The following is a 22,692-nucleotide window of genomic DNA, read 5'->3' on the forward strand; positions in this document are numbered from 1 at the left end:
ACCATTTTTAAGGAAGGTGGGGGCCTGAAGCCTCGTCTGTGATCCCAGGGGCCATGGGCCTTCGGACAGTACACGGTAATCGGGTCCCTTGGGCCTCCAGTCCCACAGCTCCTGGGACTCCTGCCGCTGCCCACAGATTTCCCCTCCCCTCTCCCCACGTTCCTCTCAGAACCTTTAGGTAGTGTTCATTTCATTAATAAAAGCCTGTTCTAGTTTCTCTGCATAGCTCTCTTGAGTCTCCTCTGTGGGTCATGTGGGCAAAAGTTGGGGGCCGAATGGAGGCTGGCATGGGAAGCCAGACGCCACCGTTTCCAGGTTCCCGTGGCCCAGCGGAGCGGGTAGGGCTGGAAGGACAGACCCTCGAAGAGTGAGAGTAGGTTTTCCGTTTCGGGGATGGGCCTGGGAGAACACTGGCCTGGGGAGGGCAAACTGGGGAGACTCACCCTTGCCTATTGGAAGCGCTGCTCCTCTCTCACTGGGGACCCCACGGAATCTTCTTGCTTCACAGCCCTAGGGCGATGTAAAGACACTCCTGGCCTAGAGTATGGGTCTGGCATCCACGACTGTGGCTCAGGGCAAAGGAGGACAGCTTTGCCTTGAGGGTCTGACAGCTCCCTGAGCGGTGAGTGACATCCCACTTCATACAAGCACCAGGCCTCCCTCCGTGCATCTCTTCCCTCTGCCAGGCATTTGGGGGCCCCTTCCGGATGGCACTCAGGAGAAGAATGAGGAAGAAACAAGTCACCTGGGAGAGGGAGGGAGCAAGGACGACGCTGAAAGTACTGTCACCCCCAAAACTCCTCAGTCCCATATTGATTAGATACAAGATCACAGACAACGAACGAGGAGGTTATACATTAGTCTTGGGTCTTGTAGGTCAACCAGAAGGAATGGGAGTCCTACATCGACCATAGTCTTGCCGGTAAACAGAGTAGGCTGTGCCTGGCCCAGCAGCATGGAATTTTTGGCGGAGAAAAACTCACTCATATGTTTTTAGCTAAGTTTTATCAAGGCCTGAGACAAAATTAAGGAGAAATTATGCCATAAACTAGAAATTCCCAATCTATCAGGGTAGCACACCCATCAAGGACAACACAATTATTAGTAGATCAGAACATTCTGCGGGTACCGCCCATTATCTGTGTTGAATAAATGGAAGATAACAAGAGTCAGGTGGAGCTCTCTACTACTTTGTTGAATCCTTAAAAGGGACACTTGAAAACAGGTGCCAGAAGCAGTAGGAAGCCTGATACCTTCGAAATTCACCAGCGGATAAGAAAGGCAAGCATCCTAACTGCACCCCTCCTCTGTTTCAGTGCATTGCTGCAAGAAAAACTTTAGAAATTTCCTTTGCTTTTTTTGGATAGCCCAGATATCCATTACACACTCCTTGTAAAACCCCTCATCCAAGATCCACTCCACTAAGGAGCACACTCCCAAAGCAAGAGTTAGCTACACTCCCAGTCTAAAATTATTTACTCCCCTAATTGAAATATTTACTGAATCTGAACAACAGTGTAACCACTTTATAGTTGTCATATCCTTTTATGAGGTCAAGAAGAACACAGAATTGCCTAACTAGACGAGAGCCTAGAACAGTATCATCAAAACCAAGTATTCAAGGAAAACACCCACCAACTGTTCAAAAGTACAAGGTCACGAGTATAAAATAAAGGGCAGCTGTCCTAAGACCATATGCTAATGAAGCCATGTCCTGTATTTATTGTACATGGAGTTTGGGGCTTGTCAAAACAAAGCCCTCCTGCCCACCAACCCAGGTTCTTCCTTGTGGCTGATGGCATCTTGTTAGAAAACATCTTAAATTTTTAAAATGCCCATCACCTGCTGCCAAACAAGCCTGATAGTTTCAAGTGAACTGAGCTACACCACATAGTTCTGAGCATGGACGGTTTTAAGAAATAAAGTGGAATCCTCAAAAAATTCCACAGGGAGTGAGCAGTCAATCTAGATAACTTTCCATCTGCCCAAGCTCAGACATAATCTTTAAAAAAAATTAGTTTTACATGGCTTTCTGGTTTGTTGACACAAGTAACTTAATAAAATTGTTTTGCTAAAACCCTGATTTTTTTCCCCTTTGAACTCACACAGTATCTACATATTCCATTAGTTGCTTTTAATACTTCACTTGTCCTTTAAAAAAATCTTTTAAAAGGAAGAGAGGGGTGTAAAGATATGCAGGTAAATACAATAAGTGCTTTTCTCTAAATAAGCTGCCAGCATGTTCATTGCTGTATTGCTTTTATTAGTAAAATATTGGAAGCACCTTAAATAGTTTTCATGAGGGAACTAGCTAAATAGTTATTGATATATAAAGGACTGCAATACAACTATTTTTTTTTAAGTAGCTCTATCTGTACTATCATGAAAGATTTCCATTACAGCATTCAGTGAAAAAATTAAGTGACAGAACAACATGTATAAATGTGAAACCATGAATGTAAAAAACAAAAATATATTTGTGTGCTTGAAAGTTTGAAAGGATTTTACCAATATCTGAGAAAGAGATGGATAGAAGGGAATTACTTTTTGCTGTATACCTGTCTATGATATTTGTTTTTACTACAAGTAAGAATCAGATTGTAAAATAAAGAAAAATGTAAACCTAGAAAAAATCTCTAAGTGCACAAAAGATATACATAGGAAAATGGATATTTATATTTTCCAGTATGCTTTTTAAAATCTACTATCTAGAATTTTATATCATGGGACATATTATATATATGTAATTTCAATAAAGTAAATTTTCTAAAAAAAAAAAAAAAAGAGTGCATGCAGAGGGGGCAGAGGGAGAGAAGGAATCTCAAGCAGACTCCATTGAGCGTGGAGCCCAATGCAGAGCTCAATCCAACGACCCCGAGATCATGACCTGAGCCAAAATCAAGAGCTGGACACTGAACAGACTGAGACACCCAGGCACCCCCCAGAGGCAACTTTAGATCCTTATCAGTGACCCTGAGCCAGCATGTATCACCCTCAAAGTCACCCCACCCTGGACTCTGCAAACTGCTTCTCTGTTCACTAGGTGGCTGGGAGCTGAACTCTGTTGCATGAGCTATGGACACGTATACACTCATTCACATGCAGAGACGATCACACTCACAGGCAGACACACATGATCACATACGTACACACACGACCCACATGCTCACTTGGAGATACACGTGTACATGTACACACATGTCCCCATGCACTAACACACAGACACAAACACACGGGTATGTGCATGTTCACGCTCACACACACATGATCAAAGTCACACACACCGGCACCTACTCAGAGGTCTGTCCAGCTCCACAATACAGACAGGAGGGTGGGTCTTGTGGGCATCCTGAAGGCTGCGGAGGCCCCTCCCTCCAGAGCCCAGGCTTTGTTCCCCCATCTGTGCTGCCTTTAATGCTCTCAGGTTTAAACCCCCTTGGCTGGAGGACAGCTGGACAGTCAGTGCTCACTCTCAGGTGAGTCCTTCTGTCCCGGGTGACCCGTTTGGCCGGGTCAATGCCCTCCAGGAGACCCACGCCTGCTGCCTTGGGAAGTTGTTCATTTGGGCTTCACGATGGGAGGAAGCTGAACAATCATAAGAATGCGTTTCTGCAAATTTTGGATTTACCTAAAGACACAAGCATGTGCCTATTAGGCATGGGGGAAATTATCAGCGAATGTTTTAAAAGAACCAATAAAAAGGAAAATATCATTGCTCGTTGTTTTTTATGGATCCTAATGTTTCTTTCTTTTTTGTTTTCTAATGGAAACATCAACAAACTCCCCTCCTAGATGCCGGCCACTAACTGACACAGTCAGCACACGGTAATGCAGGCACGCGGGTACCCGCCTGTCATAATTCATCTTCAAAACTGAAATTGGCCCAACAAAGAGCACAAAATCACTGCAAAGAGCAGATTCAATAAAAAACCGATTTCACTCTCTTTTCCAAAGCAACAAGCCGGGGACGGGAGCTCTTAAGTACATATCAGGTCGCTTCTCCGATTGCCACTCCCACCCCAATTTGATGAATTCTCAGCTATTTACTGAGGACCTACTCCACTGGAATCATTAGTTAGGTACTGGAGGAAAGCAAAGTTTGAGGCAAATTCCCCATGGCCAGGAAGCACAGTCAGGTGGGGAAGGAGATAAGTTACACTGTTATGAAAGCCCCAGAAGAGAGGCAGTGTGGGTGACTCCTGCCAGGGAATCAGGGAGGGCTTTATGGAGGAGGTGGCATTTACACGTGATGGAGAGGCAGGAAGAGGGTGGGCAGGAGCTCAGACTAGCACGGGGGCAGATTTAGCGGAGTGCAGGGGGTAGTGCGGGAGCGTGCAGAAAGGCAGGTGGAAGGTCCCTGATTGTGGAAGAAGCAGGTGTTGAAATTTGTAGGTGAAACCTGAGCCCCCTTCCCCTCCTACGGTATGGTAGGACAGCAACCTGCCCCCTGCCAGGCCCTGGGTGGTCCAGCTCCCTTGGCTGCAGGCCTGCCCCCAGGAGCCCAGAAGGGCAATGCAAAGGACTCAGCCAATGCTGCTAATCAGAGGAGGCGGGGGCGGGGGGGGGCCTGGGGGGGCTGTCACTGGGGTCACTGCTCACATGGGGCACAGGCCCCACAGTCAACCCCACAGCAGATGGCTCCCGGCGCTTCCAAGGCAAAAGGTTTTGGAGCATTTACTGTTCAGTGATTCTCTCCACCTCTGCTGCTGACATTCCCCTCCTTGAATGTTCGAATGTGCCAGGAAGAGACACTGAAGAGAAATGTTCAGGGGCACAGGAGGGAAATGCTAATGAGAGCCACAAAGCAGAATCCCAGGGAAGGGGAAGTCTCCTGAAGGAGTGGCAACCTGGTTGCTCCCTAACAGGGAAGTCAATTTGGTGACTGGGCAAGAGACTGTCAGAAAAGCGGGGCCCGGGGAACAGAGGCCGGGTGGCAGCCAAGGGTGGTGGGAAGGAGACCCACGCTGGTGCAGGTCTGCTCGCCCGCCGGCCATCCAGACCTCCAAGGGGTATTTGCTAACAGACCGACTGACTGTGGGGAAACTAGGGGTCACAGCTTCTCTGCAGGGGAAGGCAGGTGCTGCTGGGACCTTTCCGTCTCGGAGGATCTTGGCAACATGTGGAATGTGTCCCTCAGGAACGCCCCACCTACACCTGTGGCTCTCACCTTTCTGGGGCAGAAACCCGGACTTGGGGGATCTGGGAGATATTTGCCCTTTCCCTCCCCATGCACATTCCACCTGTTGCCCACTCCGTGTGTCCCCTCTGCTTCTCCTGCGTTTCTCTGCTCCCCCTACCCCACCCAACGACCCCATGGTTTCCTCTGGGACAGACTGAATCTCCAGTTTGGAGGATTCACTGCCTCATTCTAGATCTTATTTCTCAGCCTTCCCCCAGCCCCATGCCCCTCCCAAGACCCCCAGCCCCATCCCCCCACCCCACAGCCCCTCCCCCCAGCCCTTGCCCAGGCACCACAGCCCCTCCCCCCCACCCCACAGCCCTTTTCCCAGGCACCACAGCCCCTCCCCCATCCCCAGAGCCCTTCCCAGGCACCAAAGCCCCACCCCTGGCCCCATGCCCTTCCCAGGCCCTCAGCCCCTCCCCCCACCCCACAGCCCTTCCCCCCAGCCCTTGCCCAGGCACCACAGCCCCTCCACCCCACCCTAAAGCCCTTTCCCAGGCACCACAGCCCCTCCCCCATCCCCAGAGCCCCAAGGCCAGGCCCTGCTCCCTCCCTGCCCTTGGGAGGGAGGTGCACCATGGTGGTCCACATGGGTGGACCATGTGACCTGTCTGGGCTAATGAGCTATTCTTGATGCAATGCCTCCGGAGGCTTGCCACGTCCTTGTGCCCTGGAGTTGGGCAAGCTTTCATTCCTGGGATCCCCCAAGAAGGTTATGCACCAGGCAGAGGCGTCACTTCAGATATGGCCTCTGCAGAAAGCTGAGGAAAAGACCCAAGTCTATTCAGGAGCCTAAAGAATGCCCCGCTCGCCCGCCCCAGAATGAGGGTAGCCCAGATCAGCTGTAGCGAGGTGAACCCGCAGAGCCCTGGTCATGAGAAGAAATAGCCTTTGTCTCAAGTCACGGAGGGTCGGATGCTTTGTTACATGGCGTGGCTGCTCTGTTTGCGGGCTGGTGCAACCCTGGTCATCCAAGCTCCCCCCCTTCCTCCTTAAGCCCAACTGTCATAGGGATGCTCGCTGTAGCAGGAAAGACTTCCCCATGAGAGAGATTCTGACTTTCTTCCAGAGGCTTATTCCTTAGTTCACGTGCCAACATACGGAGATCCATGCTCAGCCTTAGCAGGGGCGACAAGAGGCAAGAGCGGGGTGGTTCTGCAGGAGGCTGAGACATACGCCCTTTCTTCGAGAGTGAGAGAGCAGGGCCAGAAGCCAGCAATCACATGGCAGGGTACCGGCCAAGTTTCTGACCCAAGAGCAGACCACGGGGAGACAAAGTCATCATTCTGCAGATGCCCGTGTTTCTTCTTAAAGACAAATTATCTCTATTTTTTAAAAAATCCCCAGTAATTACGAGTATCCCTTCTTCTGCACACACCGCATGAGCCAGTGAGGAACTGGAATGCAACACAGCCTTCCCATATGTCAGTACCAGTTACGCCTTCTTTTAAAGCGTGTTCTGTGCATCCTTCTGGAAGGAGGTGAATGAAATGTTCTTGTAAATGGACAAACGATTCACGGGATCATGACTACTTCTCACCAGCTGCATCAATTCTAGGCAGCGATGGGACTTGGTGAGATATTATTTACAACTTGTTAAAAACACTCCTTGAGACACTTCGGGCCTTGTTTGGTCCTGGTGAGCTCAGCTGCACGTGGCTGGGATGGCAGTCGGCCGAAACTGGTCCTCCCGGCACACCCACGCTGCCTGGGCCCAGAGGAACTGCATGCCGGCATGGGGAGGTTTCTGGAACTCTTTCCTCTGAGAGGGAGGACGGGGAAGCCTGAGACATGCACGGGACTTTACTGGGCCATCAACGAGGCATTCGATCAGGCATCGATCCAAGTGACATTCTGTCTGGTGATGGGGTCACAGCTACACAGGGCAAAGGACAAACACACAGTCCTGCTCTCAGGTTGCCTATGGTCTCACAGAGATACGGTTCCCCGTCTATTAGGTAGTCTTCAGGAAAGAAATGACCTGGCTTGCCTGTCCCTTAATCTCCTCCTCCGTCAAATTATGAAAATGAAAATGGTCATCACATCCCAGGACGGTGGGGACAGCCATGTCAGCCAACACATGTCCACCATACCCCCTTGTTCCCTGAGAGGACCCTGAGCTTGTTGGGGCGGCCATGCTTCCTGATGATGGCTCACCTTCTCAGGCTCCCTGTGGCCACGTGGGCCACGCGCCCCGGTTCCTGTCCGTGAGCACAGATAGAAATTTTGGTGAGCGCATTCCTTTCTGAGTAAAAGGACAAAGTTTCGCGAGAGACGCTGCTCATTTGCCTTCTCTCCAGAAACACCTGAATGGAACCTCTGACCACGTGGGACCAAGGGGACAGTGACGGGCTGGAGGGGCCTTGGGCTCCGGACGTGCTCCTGGGCACCTGTCAGCCGTGTTCTACTTAGTTCCAGACAGCTCTTGCTTCAGCAGCTGTCTCACGGGTGAACGTGCTCTGGACAGTGTGAGCCCACAGACTGCAAGGTGTGCAGGAAGTACTCCTTGGGGCCGCACTGTGTGGTTACTGATGCCGTGAGCACCCAGGACGGTGGCGTGGTGAGCGGGTGCGGACGCCAGATGCTTCACGGGGTCTGCAGTCCCAGCCAGTGCCACGGGCTCTGAGCCTCAGAGGTCTTTCCAGGCGGACCCCTCTGCTCCTCCCAGCTGTCCTGCCCTCCACGGGGCTTCTACATTGGCCGTTCCAGGAGGATCCAAGCCGGAGCCCTGGCTTCCGTCCTGCACGAATCGTCCGCCTCGCTTATTTCCAATGGGGGTCTGCTCCCAGCTCACTCCCAGATGAGAACCTCCCGGAGGGACCCCTCACCATCAGTAGCCCCTTGACGTTCCCGTCCTTCGGGCCCGAGTGCCGACACTGCCACGGACATTTCAGCAAGGCCTGGGGAGACACAAAACATACCTCACTTTCAAAAATTCAATCCTAAGAAAAAAAAAAGAACCATGCAATGTTTGCTTTTTTACTGTGATATATTCTTGTTAACTTCAATATAAAAATGTTTTAACTTCCCTGCTGATGGAAAGAATTAATTGTATTCGAGGAAGATGCTGGGTGTTCAGCCGCAGTTTTGCGCGCCCCCTCAGAGGGCGTTCGGGAGCTCCCTGTCCTGTCGTCCATGGGACGTGGGTGCCCTCCTGTGACCCCTTGTTCCACACACCGTCCCGTCCTCATGGAGCGTCGTACCTCCCTGGCCACTGGCAAACTCCCGGGTGTGCTCCCGTCTGAGAGAGCCCAGCAGGCCGGCTGTGCTAACCGCTTCGGCCTCTGGTCCCACCACACACCTGTCAAGCACAGGGAACATTCTGTTCATCGTGGAAGGCTTCCAGTTACTCGTGTGTGACCAACGATCCCCACACCTAGAGACCCCTCCTCCCGAGGGGGACAGGTGCCCCAGGAGCAAGCGGGCACCAGCTGCCTGGACGCGCCTCGGTACCACAAGCGGGGAGGCGTGAGGACAAAGAGAGCGTCTGAGAACGGATGTGCCGGCCGGTGACGTCCCCACGCACCCTCGCAAGCCGTCTCTGCCCCGCACCCGAGTGTGGAGGTTGAGGCTGGGGCAGGAGGGCAGGGAGGGACCTGCTTGCTGCTGGGAGGGACCCGGCACGGAGGGACCCGTCTCCCGCTCCCCGTCCCTGGTATTTCTTATCCCCAACCCCACACGGGAAACAGAGTGCTTGGTGTTCATTCTGAGCGCAGGTCAGTGGTCTGTACAGGAAACCGGGATGGGCTCTGGTGTTGGCCACATCCCCCCAGAGCCACTTCTGTGTCTCCCACTCTCAGGGGCCCAGCAGAACAAGGGGGGCTCTAGGTGTCTCCCCCAAGCCCCTCCCCTCGGCCCTCTGGAGGGGCAGGCTGCCCTCCGGGATCTGTCCATGGCTGTGGGCTAAGTGTCCGAGGTCTAACAGCCCCTCGTCTGCCATTAAGAGCTCCGTTATGGGAGCCTTCATAGCAGGTGTCATTGAACAGACATTAAGACCCAACTGGCCATGGTTAAGAGGACCATTAGCACATGCCTGATGTTTGCCCTGACAAAGGGTGACCCAGCCAAGCACTCATGTGATAATGGGCTGGGAAACACTCCCTGGGGCGAAGAAACAGGATGGGGGGGGCGGGAAGGGCACGCCCTGCCTGGGGCCCTCAGAGCATCTGAGGACTCTAAGTCAGCCTCGCCCTGGCCTCCCTGGGTCTCTGGCGCTCGACCAAGGAGGTGGGGACCGCTGCCTGCCCCACCAGCCAGAGCATGCTCCGGGGAAGCCTGCCTTGTGACGGCAGGACAAAGGGTCACGCTGCCTCAGTTTCCCCTGAGCTGACGGGTCTTTGGGAGCCGAGACCAGCGTCAAAGCGAGCTGAGCTCATTTATGCTTCTGTGGGTCTGAAGGGGGCAGGCCCGTCAGGGCACCGACACCCCACCTCCAGCAGAACTGTGCATCCGCATAGGTGGCCGGCCCCACCAACCCACTCTCCCACCTGCAGCCTTCCATGACCAGGAGGCGGCGCAGTGTGGGGTGCAGATGGGCGCTTTGGGTTCAGGTCTCCCTGGGTTCGACGCCCAGCTCTGCCCCCTGCGAGTCAGGCTCCTCTTTTCTGTTCCCTTGGGGCGCTGCGCATACCATCCCTCTGGCCGCCCAGTTCCCTCTGCTCTGTGTTCATGCCTGCACCTGCTGGAGAGTGGAGAGCCCAGGGTCTCCTGGACCCTGCCACTCCCCAAGGGAGCAGACACCCCCTAAATCACGTTCCATCCATGAAGGTCCTTCCCCTGGGCCACGCCCGATGGCGAGCACAGCCGGAGACTATCCGCAAAGCCACCAACCTGCCCGCTGACCAGACCTTGAGCCCCCACCTGCGTACCCAGCCCCGGCCATGCGCTCAGCTCACTCCTGCCATGCTTTCTGCTCCCAGCGCCCCAGGTACCACTTCCTCCTACCTGCTCCTCCTCCTCCCCTTTCTGAGCCCTTCCCTGCCCCCACCCTGCCTCCTCCCAGGCGGTCCCTCCCCCTGAACCTATGGCTTCCCATAGCCTCTATGTCCCTCAGCCTGTAGGCCCCTTCTGCGTGGCACGTGCCTTCAGGAACCTGCCTCGGGCAGCCGGGTCCTCCTCCTCCTCTCTCTCTGCCATGTGCTGTGGTGACCAGCAGTGTATGTGAACGTGCTCTTGCCAGACTCATCCCAGCCCTAACTGAACGTCAGGTGCACTCTACCCGCCCGCTGAGCCAGTCCCAGGGCTGCGCCCTGCCGAAGGGGTGGGAAGGTCAGCACACCTCGTGCCGGGCCTGTAACCTTGCACACTTAGCCCCCAGCCACGGACAGCCTATACTCCCCCTGCCTGGAGTGCAGGGTACTCCCACGGGCCGCGGCCAGCCAAGCCCGCAGTGTTTCCCGTGGGTCATCCAGCCCCTCTCACGTGCACAAGTGCCTCCTCTAAGATTTCTCGTTCCCCGTGAGTGGTGGCGCTTTTACTCTTAGGACCGCGCTCACTGCGTCAGACATCGCGGTCCGGAAGGGGCTGAACAGTGGCTGCTAGAGAGGCACGTCTGCGTTCGCGACTCTGCAACCTGTGGCGGATACCTTTAACGGGTCTTGCCTAATGTAAATAAACGAAGGATCTCAACATGAGACGGTCCTGGATCATCCCCCAACCCAGACACAAGCGTCCTTTCCAGATACACACACACAGGACAGGACACACGGACACAGAGACAGATGGAGGGACGCAGCCATAACCACGGACCCTGGGGCCACAGCGGCTGTGCAGGGCCAGACAGACCCTGCCTCAGAGCCTGGCCTGAGTGGCTGCTGTGGCCTCGCCTCGCGCATGGACATACGGCCCCCCCGGACACTGATTCCGGATGCCCCACGGACACTTAAGGGGCAGCGGGCAGCTTGTTAGAGTCTCGTGGGTACTGAGGGGCTGAGTCCCAGCCTCCCCGTGAAATGGGGGGGGTAGTTGGTAAAAACAACCGTTTGCCCCTTGGGTTGCTCTGGACTTAAGGGTGTAGAAGAATGGACCCATGGACAGCAGGGAGGGCCCACGTGGGACACAGCATGTGCGTGGAAGGCACCTGCTGTAACAGTCCGTCTGCGGGGTCCCCAGCTCAAGCGCTCTGGTCTCCGGGGTCTCCGGGCTCACACGCTCTGGTCTGAGGGATTCCCCTTCTCATGCACTGTGGTCTGCAGGTTCACCCAGTCTCGTGCTCTTGTCTGTGAGGTCTCCCGCTCATGCACTCTGGTGTGCGGGGTATCCTGGGCTCCCGGTCTCTGGTCTGTAGGGACCCTGGCTCACCCGTACTGATCTGCAGAGTCCTCTGCTCATGAGCCCTGGTCTAGTGGGTCCACTGCTCACATGATCGAGTCTGTAAGGTCTCCGGCTCGTAAGCTCTGGTCCGCGAGGTCTCCCCGACTCTGCACTCTGGTCTGCGGAATTTCCGTGGCTCATGCGCTCTGGTCTGTGGGGTCTCCCCCTCACGCACCCTGGTCTGCAGCACCTCCCTGCCTTGGGCGCTCTGGACTGTGGGGTCCCCTGCTCACGAACCCTGGTCTGTGGGGGTCTCCTGCTAACGCACTCTCATCTGTGGGGTCTCCCCAGCTCTCGTGCTCTAGTCTGGGGGGTCTCCCCAGCTCTACACTCTGGTCTATGGGGTCTCCCCAGCTCATAAGCTCTAGTCGGCAGGGTCTCCCCAGCTCACTCACTCTGGTCTGCGGGGTCTGCCCCTCATGCACTCTGTGTCCACCCCGCCACACAGCATGTGTTTCCCAGCCACCACACTGCTGACACTCCCTGCTGAGAGGCTGTCCTGGGCTCTGTAAGATTTGAGTGGTGTCCTTCCACTGCATTCGCCCCGGCTTGGCTCCCTGTCATGCGGAACGACCCTGGCTCACTCTGGCCCAGGTTGGGAGACACCGCTGCCCTGGTGGAGAATAGCCTACTAGGTGGAGGGGCCAGGACTTCAGAACCTGGTGCTCCTGAGTGCAGTGGGCTTGAGATGCAGGCAGGGGTGCCGGGTGGAGCACTGGAGCCAGCAGATGGTTAGCAAAGGCCCTGGGGTGGGCAGGCCATGCAGGCGGTACACAGACAGGGACCCGGATCGCCCTGGACAGTGGCACCAGCTGCACGGTGACTGCAGGTGCTTCGTGAAGCTGCGATGTGACGGGAGCCATCTGCCCGTCACGGGGTTGGCTGCCCCGTGGCTGTTCCTGCTGTTCCAGCCAGCTGAGTAAACCCTTAATGGGATGCGGGACAAAACATCTCTTCACGGGGCTGCAAAGCCTCCCAATCAACTCTTCAAATAAGAGTCACACGCCCAGGATGGGGGTGGGAGTGTGCAGTGTGATTTGGAGCAGTGTCTCTGCCAGGGCTGAGATTTCTGTCGTGGTGATAGAGGTTCCTAAAGACCCGGGTCCCCCCGGCCTGGGATGACGATACTGGCTGTTTACAGACAAAGCTGAATTGGAAAAAGAGAGACCACGCTTGGGGAATGTCACTTCATTTTCCTTTCCTGTGACTGCGGTCCAATCCACGGCGGTGCCAGCCCCTCCCCGCGGAGCTCCAGGGTGGCCCTTTCCCCCTCACCTGTCCTCTGCCTAGAAACTGAGGGGAAGAAGCACGAAGTCCCTCAGACTCTGGAGGTCTGAGCCCATGCGACTCTGCCCTTTGCTGCTGTGTGACTTCAGGCCATGCGAGCCTGGCCCACCTTTCTGAACAGGACAAGGGTGGCCACGATGATACCACGCCTGCTTACTAGTGGCTTATTCCAGAGCCCACAGGAGTCACGATAGCACTCTGAGGGCGTGTTCTTACTACTCCCATCTTACAAAAGAGAGAGAGGCTTCGAGAGGTCAGACAGTTTGCCAAGGCCAAGCACCTCATCAGGGCCACCCTGTGTGGTTGTTCCGGTTGTGTACTGCAAAAAGGAGCTCCACCTAGGGCGACAGTTACACTGCCGATGAATGCTGACGTCCAAGACAGCATGAAGAGGGCACAGGGCTCCCAGCGTGGCACTGGGCATGTCCGAGAACGATTTCCTTCATGACCCACCCACACGCCCATGCCCGGATCCCCATGCAGGAGCACAGGAGCTCACGCTCCCTCTTGGCCTGACACCTGCTGTGGAGCAGACCCTGAGTCAGCTCTGGCTGCCTGGCTGGAGGATGGAGCAGGTGCATGCTGGTGTCCATGAGACTGGGAGCCCAAGGGAACAGCAGGTGGACGTGGGGCACCAAGCAGGACCCTGCCCAAGGACCAGGACCACAAACACTGCTCTCTAGCAGTCGGGAGGGTAGACATCCCAAGGCAACCTTGCTGGCTGGACCCAGGAATCACAGGGCTAGCCTCCCTGGCCTGACCTGTTTCATGCCTTTTCCAACCTGCCCTTCTGCGCCCCAGGATCTCAGGATGGCCCAAAGACAGAAGGGAGCCTCACATGAGGCCTGTCCTCCAGGGCCCGGGTGGGTCCCACCTGCTTGCTCAGTGAGGAGCATGGGAGGGGCGTCAGCTCTCACCAGGCCTCGAGATTTCTGTAGGTGGATGTGTCCCTAAATGTTCCCTGACTCCTGCCCAACATGTTCCTCTGGTGCTTCAGCAACCCCTCCGAACCGCCCTCCAGCAAGCATGTCGGGCTCCAACTGCAGCACGATGTGCGAGTTCTCCACACACCATGCTGCACCACACGGGACGGGGACTTCATGCCAGCGGCCTCTGTCAGTACTGTGCACGACACACTCTTCCCTTTGTACGACTGCCACTGATGATGAAGTCCTTGAGACTGTGCTAGGGTCACCTCCACCAGGAAGCCCTCTCTGATTACTCAGGAGTCGCCCTGAAGATTCTCACCCTCTCTATGTCACATGGCAGTCCTCAGCTCCGTGGCCTGTGCCCAGGGGCCTGCACTCCCCTCTGTCATGACGTGTACCACTCTTGGTGCTCACCTTCTCCACCAGAATTTGATCTTTTCCACGCTGTGGACTCTATCAGCAGGGACTTGACCAACTGAGAAAAGCTTTCTCAAGGTCTGGTGTGGACCAGAGCCAGGGACTCACAAGTCCTTGTGACTCTGCTAAGTCGGGAGCTCCTCACCAGGCCACCGCCAGCAATGTCCGAGGCTCCCCATCCCCCGCACCTCTGGCCCCCCTTCTGGTCCTGAGCTTATCTGGGACAGGGCAGCTCCTCACAGACGTGCTCTCAAACCCTCCAGCAGGCGCCGAATGCTACCCATTCTTCCCAGGGATACCGTGAGCGTTCCTGTGCCAGGACGGAGCATGCGAGAATCTGATGTGACACGCTCGCCATCCTCAGAGAAGGTTCTGACCAGTGAGGAATGGGCTGCAAGGCAAACCACTGGAACAAGACGTGTTTGCATTGGGTCGAGCAAAGCGCTGTGCAACGCGGTCCTGAGACGGGCTGGCCCTACATGGAGGAGAAGGGGTTGGCTCTGGCCGAGAACAGCGCACGCGAGTTTGGTCCCAAACTGCACAGCACCAGAGCGCCTGACCAGCCCTCCATGCGTCACGCAGGATGCAGGGAAGAGGGATATCCAGAAGAGCCCAGCCCTGGAAGAAAGGCATCTTCACCGCCTGGACAAGGGACCTAGAATTTGCCCTGCATGCGACAGGTGCCAGGACAGTCCCGTACTTCATAGAGACACCACCTTCTTGGGACCTGAGCCAGCGCCCCAGCAGCTGATGCCTTGCTGGCTCTGAGCTCCTCCGGCAGCAGAAAGGACAGACAACCAGGAAGGCCCAGGAGGTGGGAGACCGGGGGCAGCTGTCCTTCTGATGGGGATGTCCTCTTCTTGGCCAGAACCTTCTGCAGCCCTCAAAGCAGGAGCTCATCAAGGAACAGACAGAGTGACCGGGCCATGGACACCTCCTGGATCCTGGGAGCATGCTCAGGTCCGGGCGAGATGGCGCAGAGGTCAGAGAGAACATGGCCTCACTGGGTCGAGGATGCGGCCCTTCCTTCCAAGGAAGCCTCGGTCTCCACATCCAAACCATCTGAACAGCTTCCCAGGCTTGTGGTCGGGATGCAGCCCTCGAGCACGGAGGGAGGGACGAAGGAATCAGATGCTGCCAGGCCTCTCCCCCAGCACCATGCACGCCATCCCCAGGACCGACCGGGGAGCCCCAGGCCAGGGCAAGCTCCTGCCCTGGACATGAGGACCTGGGCCCAGCCCTGGGGAAGCAGGACGGAGAGGAAGACTACGTTCTTGGTGCTGGTCCTGCCGGCCTGCTGGTCATCCCCTCAGGACCAAGGGGCAAGAAAGAGCAAAAGACAGAGTTCTCATCCCCAGGGATTCTCAGTCCACACAGCAAGAAAGACCCAAAGGAGCACCCCAGCTCATGGCCCCAAAGCCACTGGAATGTCACAGTGTCTAGCCCCTCCTTGGTTCTCCTGCACGAGTGGGAGACACAGCTCCTCTGAGAGACCCCCCGCGTCCATGGCGATGCTCCCTTCCCGCATCCATGGCGACGCTCCCTTGCCTGTGATCCTCCACACCCGTCTGAGCTGGGCCTGCAGCCCAAACCATGCAAAGATCAGCTTTTTCTCAAAACAAGGAGTTCCCTGAGGCCGGTGGCTTTGTCAAGCCCCAGGCATGGCCTGCAGCAGGTGCACAGTCCCTAGTCCTGAACTGCAGAAACACGTGCCATTAGGCCACCATAGAAGCTCATGCGGTGGGTGCGCCACCTGCCCTAGATCCTTCCAAGCTGCTCTCTGAGATGCAGGACCTTAGCACCTGGATGAGCAAAGATCACTGACAGTCTTTGCCCAATGGAGGACCCTCCTTTCTCAGGGAAGTAGGTCCTTGGTGGCCAGTCACATCCCCTGGTCAAACCATGGGGCAACCGCTCCCTGAGCACAGCTGATGCACCCCCACCCCCACCAGGCACCCTGGAGTGTAGGACATGTACGGGCTGGGGCGAGCCTCCAGCGCTGGAGGCCAGTGGGTGACCAGCACACAAAGGCTCTGGGGGCGTCCAGGAGTGGGCAGCCCACAAGAACCATTCCCCCGGTCTCATGGAAACTGTCCACGTGGCGGAGAACCTCGTGAGGCCAGCCCGTGATGGTCCGCCAGCGAAGAAATTAGTTTAAGTCTGATGTCTGCTCTTCATTCCAGGAGACGGAAACTGGGACCGCACGGTGGAAAGCTATTTCTGAACACTCAGAGTGGATGGTGGCTTCCAGTCCACTGCCATCCACGTCACCCTGAGGTCACGGTCAGCACCGAGACGCACTGCTCACAGCCCGTCTCCCTCTTGAACTAGAGGCAGGCTCTCATGCCTCTAACGGGTTTCCCGCGGCCACCGGGAAAAGTCACCACACGCTCTCTTGTAGCTCTGGAGTCACGAGGTCTAAATTCGGGGCCGTGCTCCCCAGACAAGTGTGTTCTCTTGTCTCCGAGGAGTCCAGACACAACTGTGCCCTTGCCCCTTGGGCCCTCCTCCACCTCCAGCAGCGCCTGCAATCCTCTACCTGCTTCCCTCGCTCCCGGTCTGTCTCTTCCACACACAAGCCCACACACAGCAACATATACACGTGTGCACACACATGCCTCTGCTTCCCTTGTCTCACCTCATCTGAGGCAGACCCACCTGCCCCCACGTAGGAAGCTCCTCACACGGAGCTGGTGTGTGGCCCAACAATCCAGGATCACCCCACCCCCAGTGAGAACCTTGAACCAGTCACATCGGCGAAGCCCCTCCTGCAAGGGGATGTCACACATTCCCAGCTTGGGGGCAGCAGGACGTGGCATCTTCTGGAGGCCGGGACCCCACCTGGCCCAAGCCCCGGCCAGCTCCTCAGGTGCAGCTTCTAAAGCCCCTCGGGCCTTGGCCTGACCACCCCCCACCCCAGACAGAAGCCTATCTGTGTGGCTCTGAGCAGTGTGCCACCCCCGCCGCCCGGCCCTCAGTTTCCCGTGTGTGCAGGGCCATGGGCTTCCAGTTCTGCCATCCAGCCGCAAGACCGCTTGGCACATAGGCTGAGCAGGGAGGGCCCGGCCGTTCGCTAGCAGCACGGCAGTGAGGACACCTGTGTCCAGAGAGAGAAGCCACTCACCTAGGACCCAGTCATGGAACGTGAAGAAGTCCCTCAGCTTGCGTGTTCTAATTGAATCAGCACAGATTTAACTCGGGTGTGACGTTCAGAACATGACCCATAAAAACATCCACCAGTGCTGCTCTACGGGGCCTCCCGGAGGAAAGATGCCCTCGGGGGGTTCAGGAAAGGGCCACCTGGCTGGGGCTGTTAGCCGGAGGCTGGGAAGGGCTGGCGGGAAGCGTGTGAGGAAGGATCTACGACAGGCCAGAAGATGTCACCCTCCCACCTGGACGTCCCGAAGCAGAGGACGGGGTGTAGCGAGGGTGACCAAGCTGGCCACGGGTCTGAGGCTCAGTGTTCTTGGCTCCAAGATGCCTGTGCCCCTCAGCATGGCTCTGAGATGGGTTGAAGGCAAACCCCTCGTGCTGATCGGCCAGCAACAACCTCCAACGACAAGTGTCCACTAGACCTCCTGACCTCCGTCTGACCAGCCTTCGCCCAACCCCAGAAACACTCTTACTGGTTCCCACTCTGCTAGTGAGGAAAAAGCCCTCCTAATAAAAGCTCCTCACTAATAACAAGAATCCTCTCTTGTGGAAATTTGGCACACATTCTTCAACAACAAAAAGGAAAACAGGATGTATGCTTTGCAGCACTTACCAGCCCTGAGAAGGAGACGTGGTAGACTCTGACTCATTTTTCCAACCACGCTGGGGAACGGAGATGCTGTCAATGTGAGCGTGAAGGAGCTGTGGGGACAGAAGTTAGAGATGAAGTCCGTGAGAGTCTAACAGATGTTATTTTTGGAACTGGATGTGGGGCAGCAGATAGAACCATCCCTGCTGGGGCTGTGAAGGTCACACCTGTGCTAGGACACCAGGGGCCCCAGTGTCAGAAGCAGAGCTTCCAAGGGCCAGGACCTCCCCATCCCTCACATGGAGGATTTCCTCTAAGAACACCTCCATCCTCACATGAGGGTCCATGTCCACACAGGACGGATGAGAAAGGCTGACACAGAGAGGAGCTTGTGGGAATGGGGACAGAGGTTCAAGCCACCGGCCAAACGTGGCACGTAGCCACCAGGTAAAGCGGCGTGTGGTGCCAGGAAGGTGCCATCAGACGTCCTGGCAGAGAGGATTGGAGAGACCACCTCCCCTGCGGACGCAGGGTGTGGGCAGGAGGCCAGGGTCACCTGTGTACTGGACTTCCAACTCCTGAGGGCTGGCTACAATCTGTCTTGTCCATGCCTCTGTGCCCCATGCAGAGAAACGGGCCCAGCAGAGAGCAGGTCCTCACAACATGGTAGCTGGCTGAAGGAACCATGAATGAGTGAGTTCCTAAGCCCACGGCGCTGAACCAGCTCAGAGCTGGGCCCTCGGGACTCCAGCGCACTCTGCTGGGGGATCACCCAAGCCAGGCCGCCTCGAGGACCCCCCCAACCAGCTGCCCTCTACGCAGACTCCTCTGGCTTCTCTGGGACTCCTTTACTCAGCCCTCCCTGATGGCCGGCTGGCCACGAGGTGGGACACAACCCAATGCAGGGGCTCCCGGGGTTCCCCGGACGGCTCCCTCCCAGCCCCGCAGACTTTTGGCCACCAAGCCCTCCTCATTCCACCTTCCATCCTCCTTCTGCCTTACAGCTAGCTCCCTCCGTCTCGGCCGGGCCTGCATCCTGCCCTGCGTCCTGGCCCTCTGGCCAGGGGGCCCGACCCGCCTCTGCTGCACTAACAAGCAAGCCCCATTCCAGAGCCTGTGGTACCATCACTGTCACCCGAGGCAACCACAGTACGGCCACTCTCCCAACACAGGGCCCAGCATTCAGGGAGGGGAAGTCCCGTCTGAGATACTGCGTTTTCACGGTAGAAAGAGAAGCCAAGCCAGGAGTGGAAAAACTCAGTGCCTCCGGGATGGTGCCATTGCTGGTCCCCAAGTGTCTGATGCCCCTCCCTCCATAAGACGGAGTTAAGGGCCCCACTCTAGGTGAGTGGGACTGCGGGCCCGCTGCAGCCAGCAAATGTCTGCCCGGGTTTCCTGGGATCCCTAGGGTGTGGCTGCAGGGTCCCCAGGCAGCGTGCTGGCCTCCACCTGTGCCCACAGGGCTCTATCTCCACCGTCTGGGTGACCTGGACATCCACCACGGGAGGATGGGGTGCAGGGCATTGCCTGAACCCTACACCAGCAACGGGCGCAGAAATGTGTGCAGAGAGGCGGGACAGCAGGCCTGCGGCGAGGTTGGGAAATACGGCTCACCCCCCAGTAGACTGCCGCCTGGGAGTGGAAGACCGGGATCTAGGTGATGCCTGTGTCCCCAGCAGAGGGGGGCTCCCCAACGACCCCTTCAGTCTCCCCTCACAGCACCCCTTCCCCTGCCTCTCACCTCAGGACACACAGTCAACCTGCCAGATCAGGTACATAGACTTATCACAAACCCATGTCAAAGGCAGCACACCTTCCCTGTAAAACCTGCTGTGGCTCCCCGTTCCAGTCGCCCAATGCGGCTCCAGCATCTGGGGGCTAGGAACCAAAGGCTCAGGTCATCTCCCGTGAGTGTGGATTGACGGTGCAGGGACACATGCACAGCGGCCCTCTGCTGGCCGGCAGGGGTCGGGAGCTCTCCTACACGCTGGGCAGACATCCAGCAGGCAGAGCCTGCTGTCTGTCCTCCCCGAGGGCTTCTCTTTGCAGGTGGCCCCTCCCCCCAGCAGCATGGGGGCAGGATTGCAGGGAAGTGGGAGCATGGGATGGACCCTCAGGGGTCAGCCCTGAACAACACAGTGTCACTTCTGGCACATTCTTCACATCCAAAAAGACCGCAGGGCAGTCAAGTGCTACAGGAGGGGATGAGATCTGTCCTCGGTCGGGCAGGAGGAACAGCGTGTGCCTTTGTGGAGGGGGGACTCCGTGGGATCCATGCTGGGATGCTGCATCTCATCACAAGCTGAGAACAGGGTGCTCGGTATCCACACACTACAGAGATGCCTTGGGTCATCTCAGGAGGGTCTACATAGGGTTGACCCCAAAGTCACACACTCCGGAGGTCTGCCCAGGGAGACTTGGGATGGTGAGACGAGGTCCCATAGGCACAGACCATGAGCAGGTGCAGGGAGAACTCCATGGGGAAGGAGGACCCCCAGGTCTGGGTGGAAACTGACACCTGGCTGCACTGGCTGGTGCGGGCAGACAGACGGACCAGAAGGAGGAACAACTGGTGAGTGATGCCTGGTGCCCATAGGAGGGGAGTCTCTAGAAAGAGCCATCAAGGGCCACAAAGAGCTCAAGGGCACTGAGAACAGATGACTCCACAGTGTCCGTGGGTTGGCACTCCCACATCCTCCCAGGGCAACACCTCCCAGGAGAATTTCGGAGCCATGGGGGCTGGAAGCACACTGCGGCGGGTCAAAGAGGGAGCTAAGAGTGAGGAGAGAGACTCGGTTCTGTCCCGGGCTGGCCGAGGAGGACCGCTGTGGAGGAACCTGTCCTCACACCCCGTGACTCTTGCCGTTCTGGGACGCCAGGAGCTTCATAAGCCTGAGAGCGGCACATCCATGGGCCAAGAAATGTGTGGGCCAAACCTCACAGCCCCTAAGGCCCGCCGCCATGACCCTCGCCCAGGGCACACCTGCCCCGGGCGATGGCCCACAAGCCTCCTGCACTAATCATGCTCCCTAAGGAGGACTCCATGGTCTCAACCGGGGCTGTGACATGCTTGTCTGCACCACAATATCATGCATCCCACAAGGAAGAAGGTACAAGAAGCCAGGCAGCCTATGCTGTCCATCGCTCCCCTTGCCATGACAGCCCAGTACTAGGAACTCCACCCTGCCTCTGCAATGGACAGCTCAGGCTCTAGAAACTTCTGGGAGCCTCCAAGGGGCCACTTCAGCCGACGGGGGAAAGCCACCCCTCATGGTATGGAGCCAGCCAGGGTGCTGGCTGGCTCCATGATCTGCATCACCCTTGCATTGGGGAAGAGGCAAGAAGGCACACGGGTGCAGAGAAGGCCTTCTGGAGGTGAGCACGGGACTGGGAAGCTTACTCCTTCAAACCCTCACTCACGCGCAGGCCTAACGATGGCCCTGCTCTCCCAGGAGGTGAGCCCTCCAGGGGCTCTAGCAGGAAGACCTCCCCACAGGAGGTACACAAGGCCGGCTGTGACCTACAGGTGCTCGGGGAGGGAGAGCACAAGTGAGGCAGGCCTACCTTGGGAGAGACTCCCCTGCAGGAGACTTGCTTAAATTTCCTATCTCAGAAATGCAGAAGGACCCCAGACAAAGACGCGCAACCTCCTCCATCTGACTCCAGTGTGCAAGGCAGCCTTCTGATGGCCGCGCGTCGGTGCCTTCTGCTCTAGGAGAAGGAATGAAAGCAGCACTGATGGCAAAGATACCCGGGTTTGATGCACACAGTCCTCATCTCACAGCCAGCCACAATCCGGTAACTCGCAGAGATGCTGCTGTCAGTCTATACACCCAGGGGTGCATACAAGAACCACAGCCGCACTGGGCCTGCCTGGCCCCCGTCACAGGGTCGTGTCGCCCTCCCCAACCCCGGCTACCTCCGGAACCCGCCACGCAGAGCCAGATGCCTGTCCGGTACTTGGCAGGCCATGGGCTCCGCCGCACTTAGCAAGCTGGATCGTGATTCAGCATCAGGCGCCGGCAGCCTCCACCGGAGCAAGGCAGACGCTTAAAAATAGCAGAGCTGTGGCTGCATCCACCAGTGGGGGGCTGCTAGCCCCCAGCCAAGACCAACCTCCCCAGCCCCCCAGAGCAGTGAGCGGGGTTCCCATCAATCCCCCCAAAAATCCAGGGAACCCTGGGCAGGGAGCGGGGTTCCCGTCAAGCCCCCCAAGAATGCCAGGGTCCCTTGAGCAATGAGCTCACAGGTCATGAGCTGTGCAGCTGGGATTTGGAGATGGGCTCCAGGCTCTCCCTGAGTCCCACCTCGGCCCAGGGAGCCATTGGTGAATTCCCGGTCTTTAGTCTTCTCTCTGGGCCACAAACACTGATCACAATTACTGCTTCCCAGAAGAGGACTAGAAATCTGCCTTCACAGCACCAATGTGTCTCCCCACCTGTCCCTTTGTCCTCATTCTCATACACCTGCTGGGCTGTTCTACCTGTCGAACATAGATGTCTTGGGACCAAATTCACCATCTTCCTAATAGGAACTCTTCTCCCCGACTTTCCATTCCACATACGGACGCTCGTCACGAGAACTCCGACTACTGCTCCTCCCTTGCTTCATGGCATCTTTTTGGCTTCCTGTCCCCTCCGCCCCAGCCACCGGTGTCCAACACAGCCAGACCATTTTCCAGAGCAGCTCTTCCCAGCCTCGGGCCCAGGGCTGAGCTGGGCTGTGCGCCTCCGCGTGGTTCCACCCGGTGCATGGGCCGGGGTCAGCGGCACCCCTAGTGTCTGCCCTCTGGACGCCAATCCCAGTCACGGCAACCGCTGTGT

General features: G+C 56.9%; 1 protein-coding gene across 1 annotated transcript in view; it reads right to left on the reverse strand.

Moving 5' to 3' along the window:
- Positions 1-7,837: 7,837 nt before the first annotated feature.
- Positions 7,838-22,692, reverse strand: part of LOC309858003 (uncharacterized protein) — a gene marked incomplete at its 5' end in the record, with an annotated part of 35,894 nt that continues 21,039 nt past the window's right edge. Inside the window, 3 exons of the mRNA XM_082750686.1 lie at positions 7,838-8,082; positions 8,386-8,483; positions 17,894-17,982. Coding sequence (XP_082606812.1) covers positions 7,973-8,082; positions 8,386-8,483; positions 17,894-17,982 — 297 coding nt within the window. The 3' untranslated portion in view covers positions 7,838-7,972. The remainder of the gene's footprint in view (positions 8,083-8,385; positions 8,484-17,893; positions 17,983-22,692) is intronic.

Source organism: Mustela nivalis, assembly GCF_964662115.1.
Source record: "Mustela nivalis genome assembly, contig: HAP1_SCAFFOLD_1710, whole genome shotgun sequence".
In the NCBI taxonomy this organism is placed as follows: Eukaryota; Metazoa; Chordata; class Mammalia; order Carnivora; family Mustelidae; genus Mustela; species Mustela nivalis.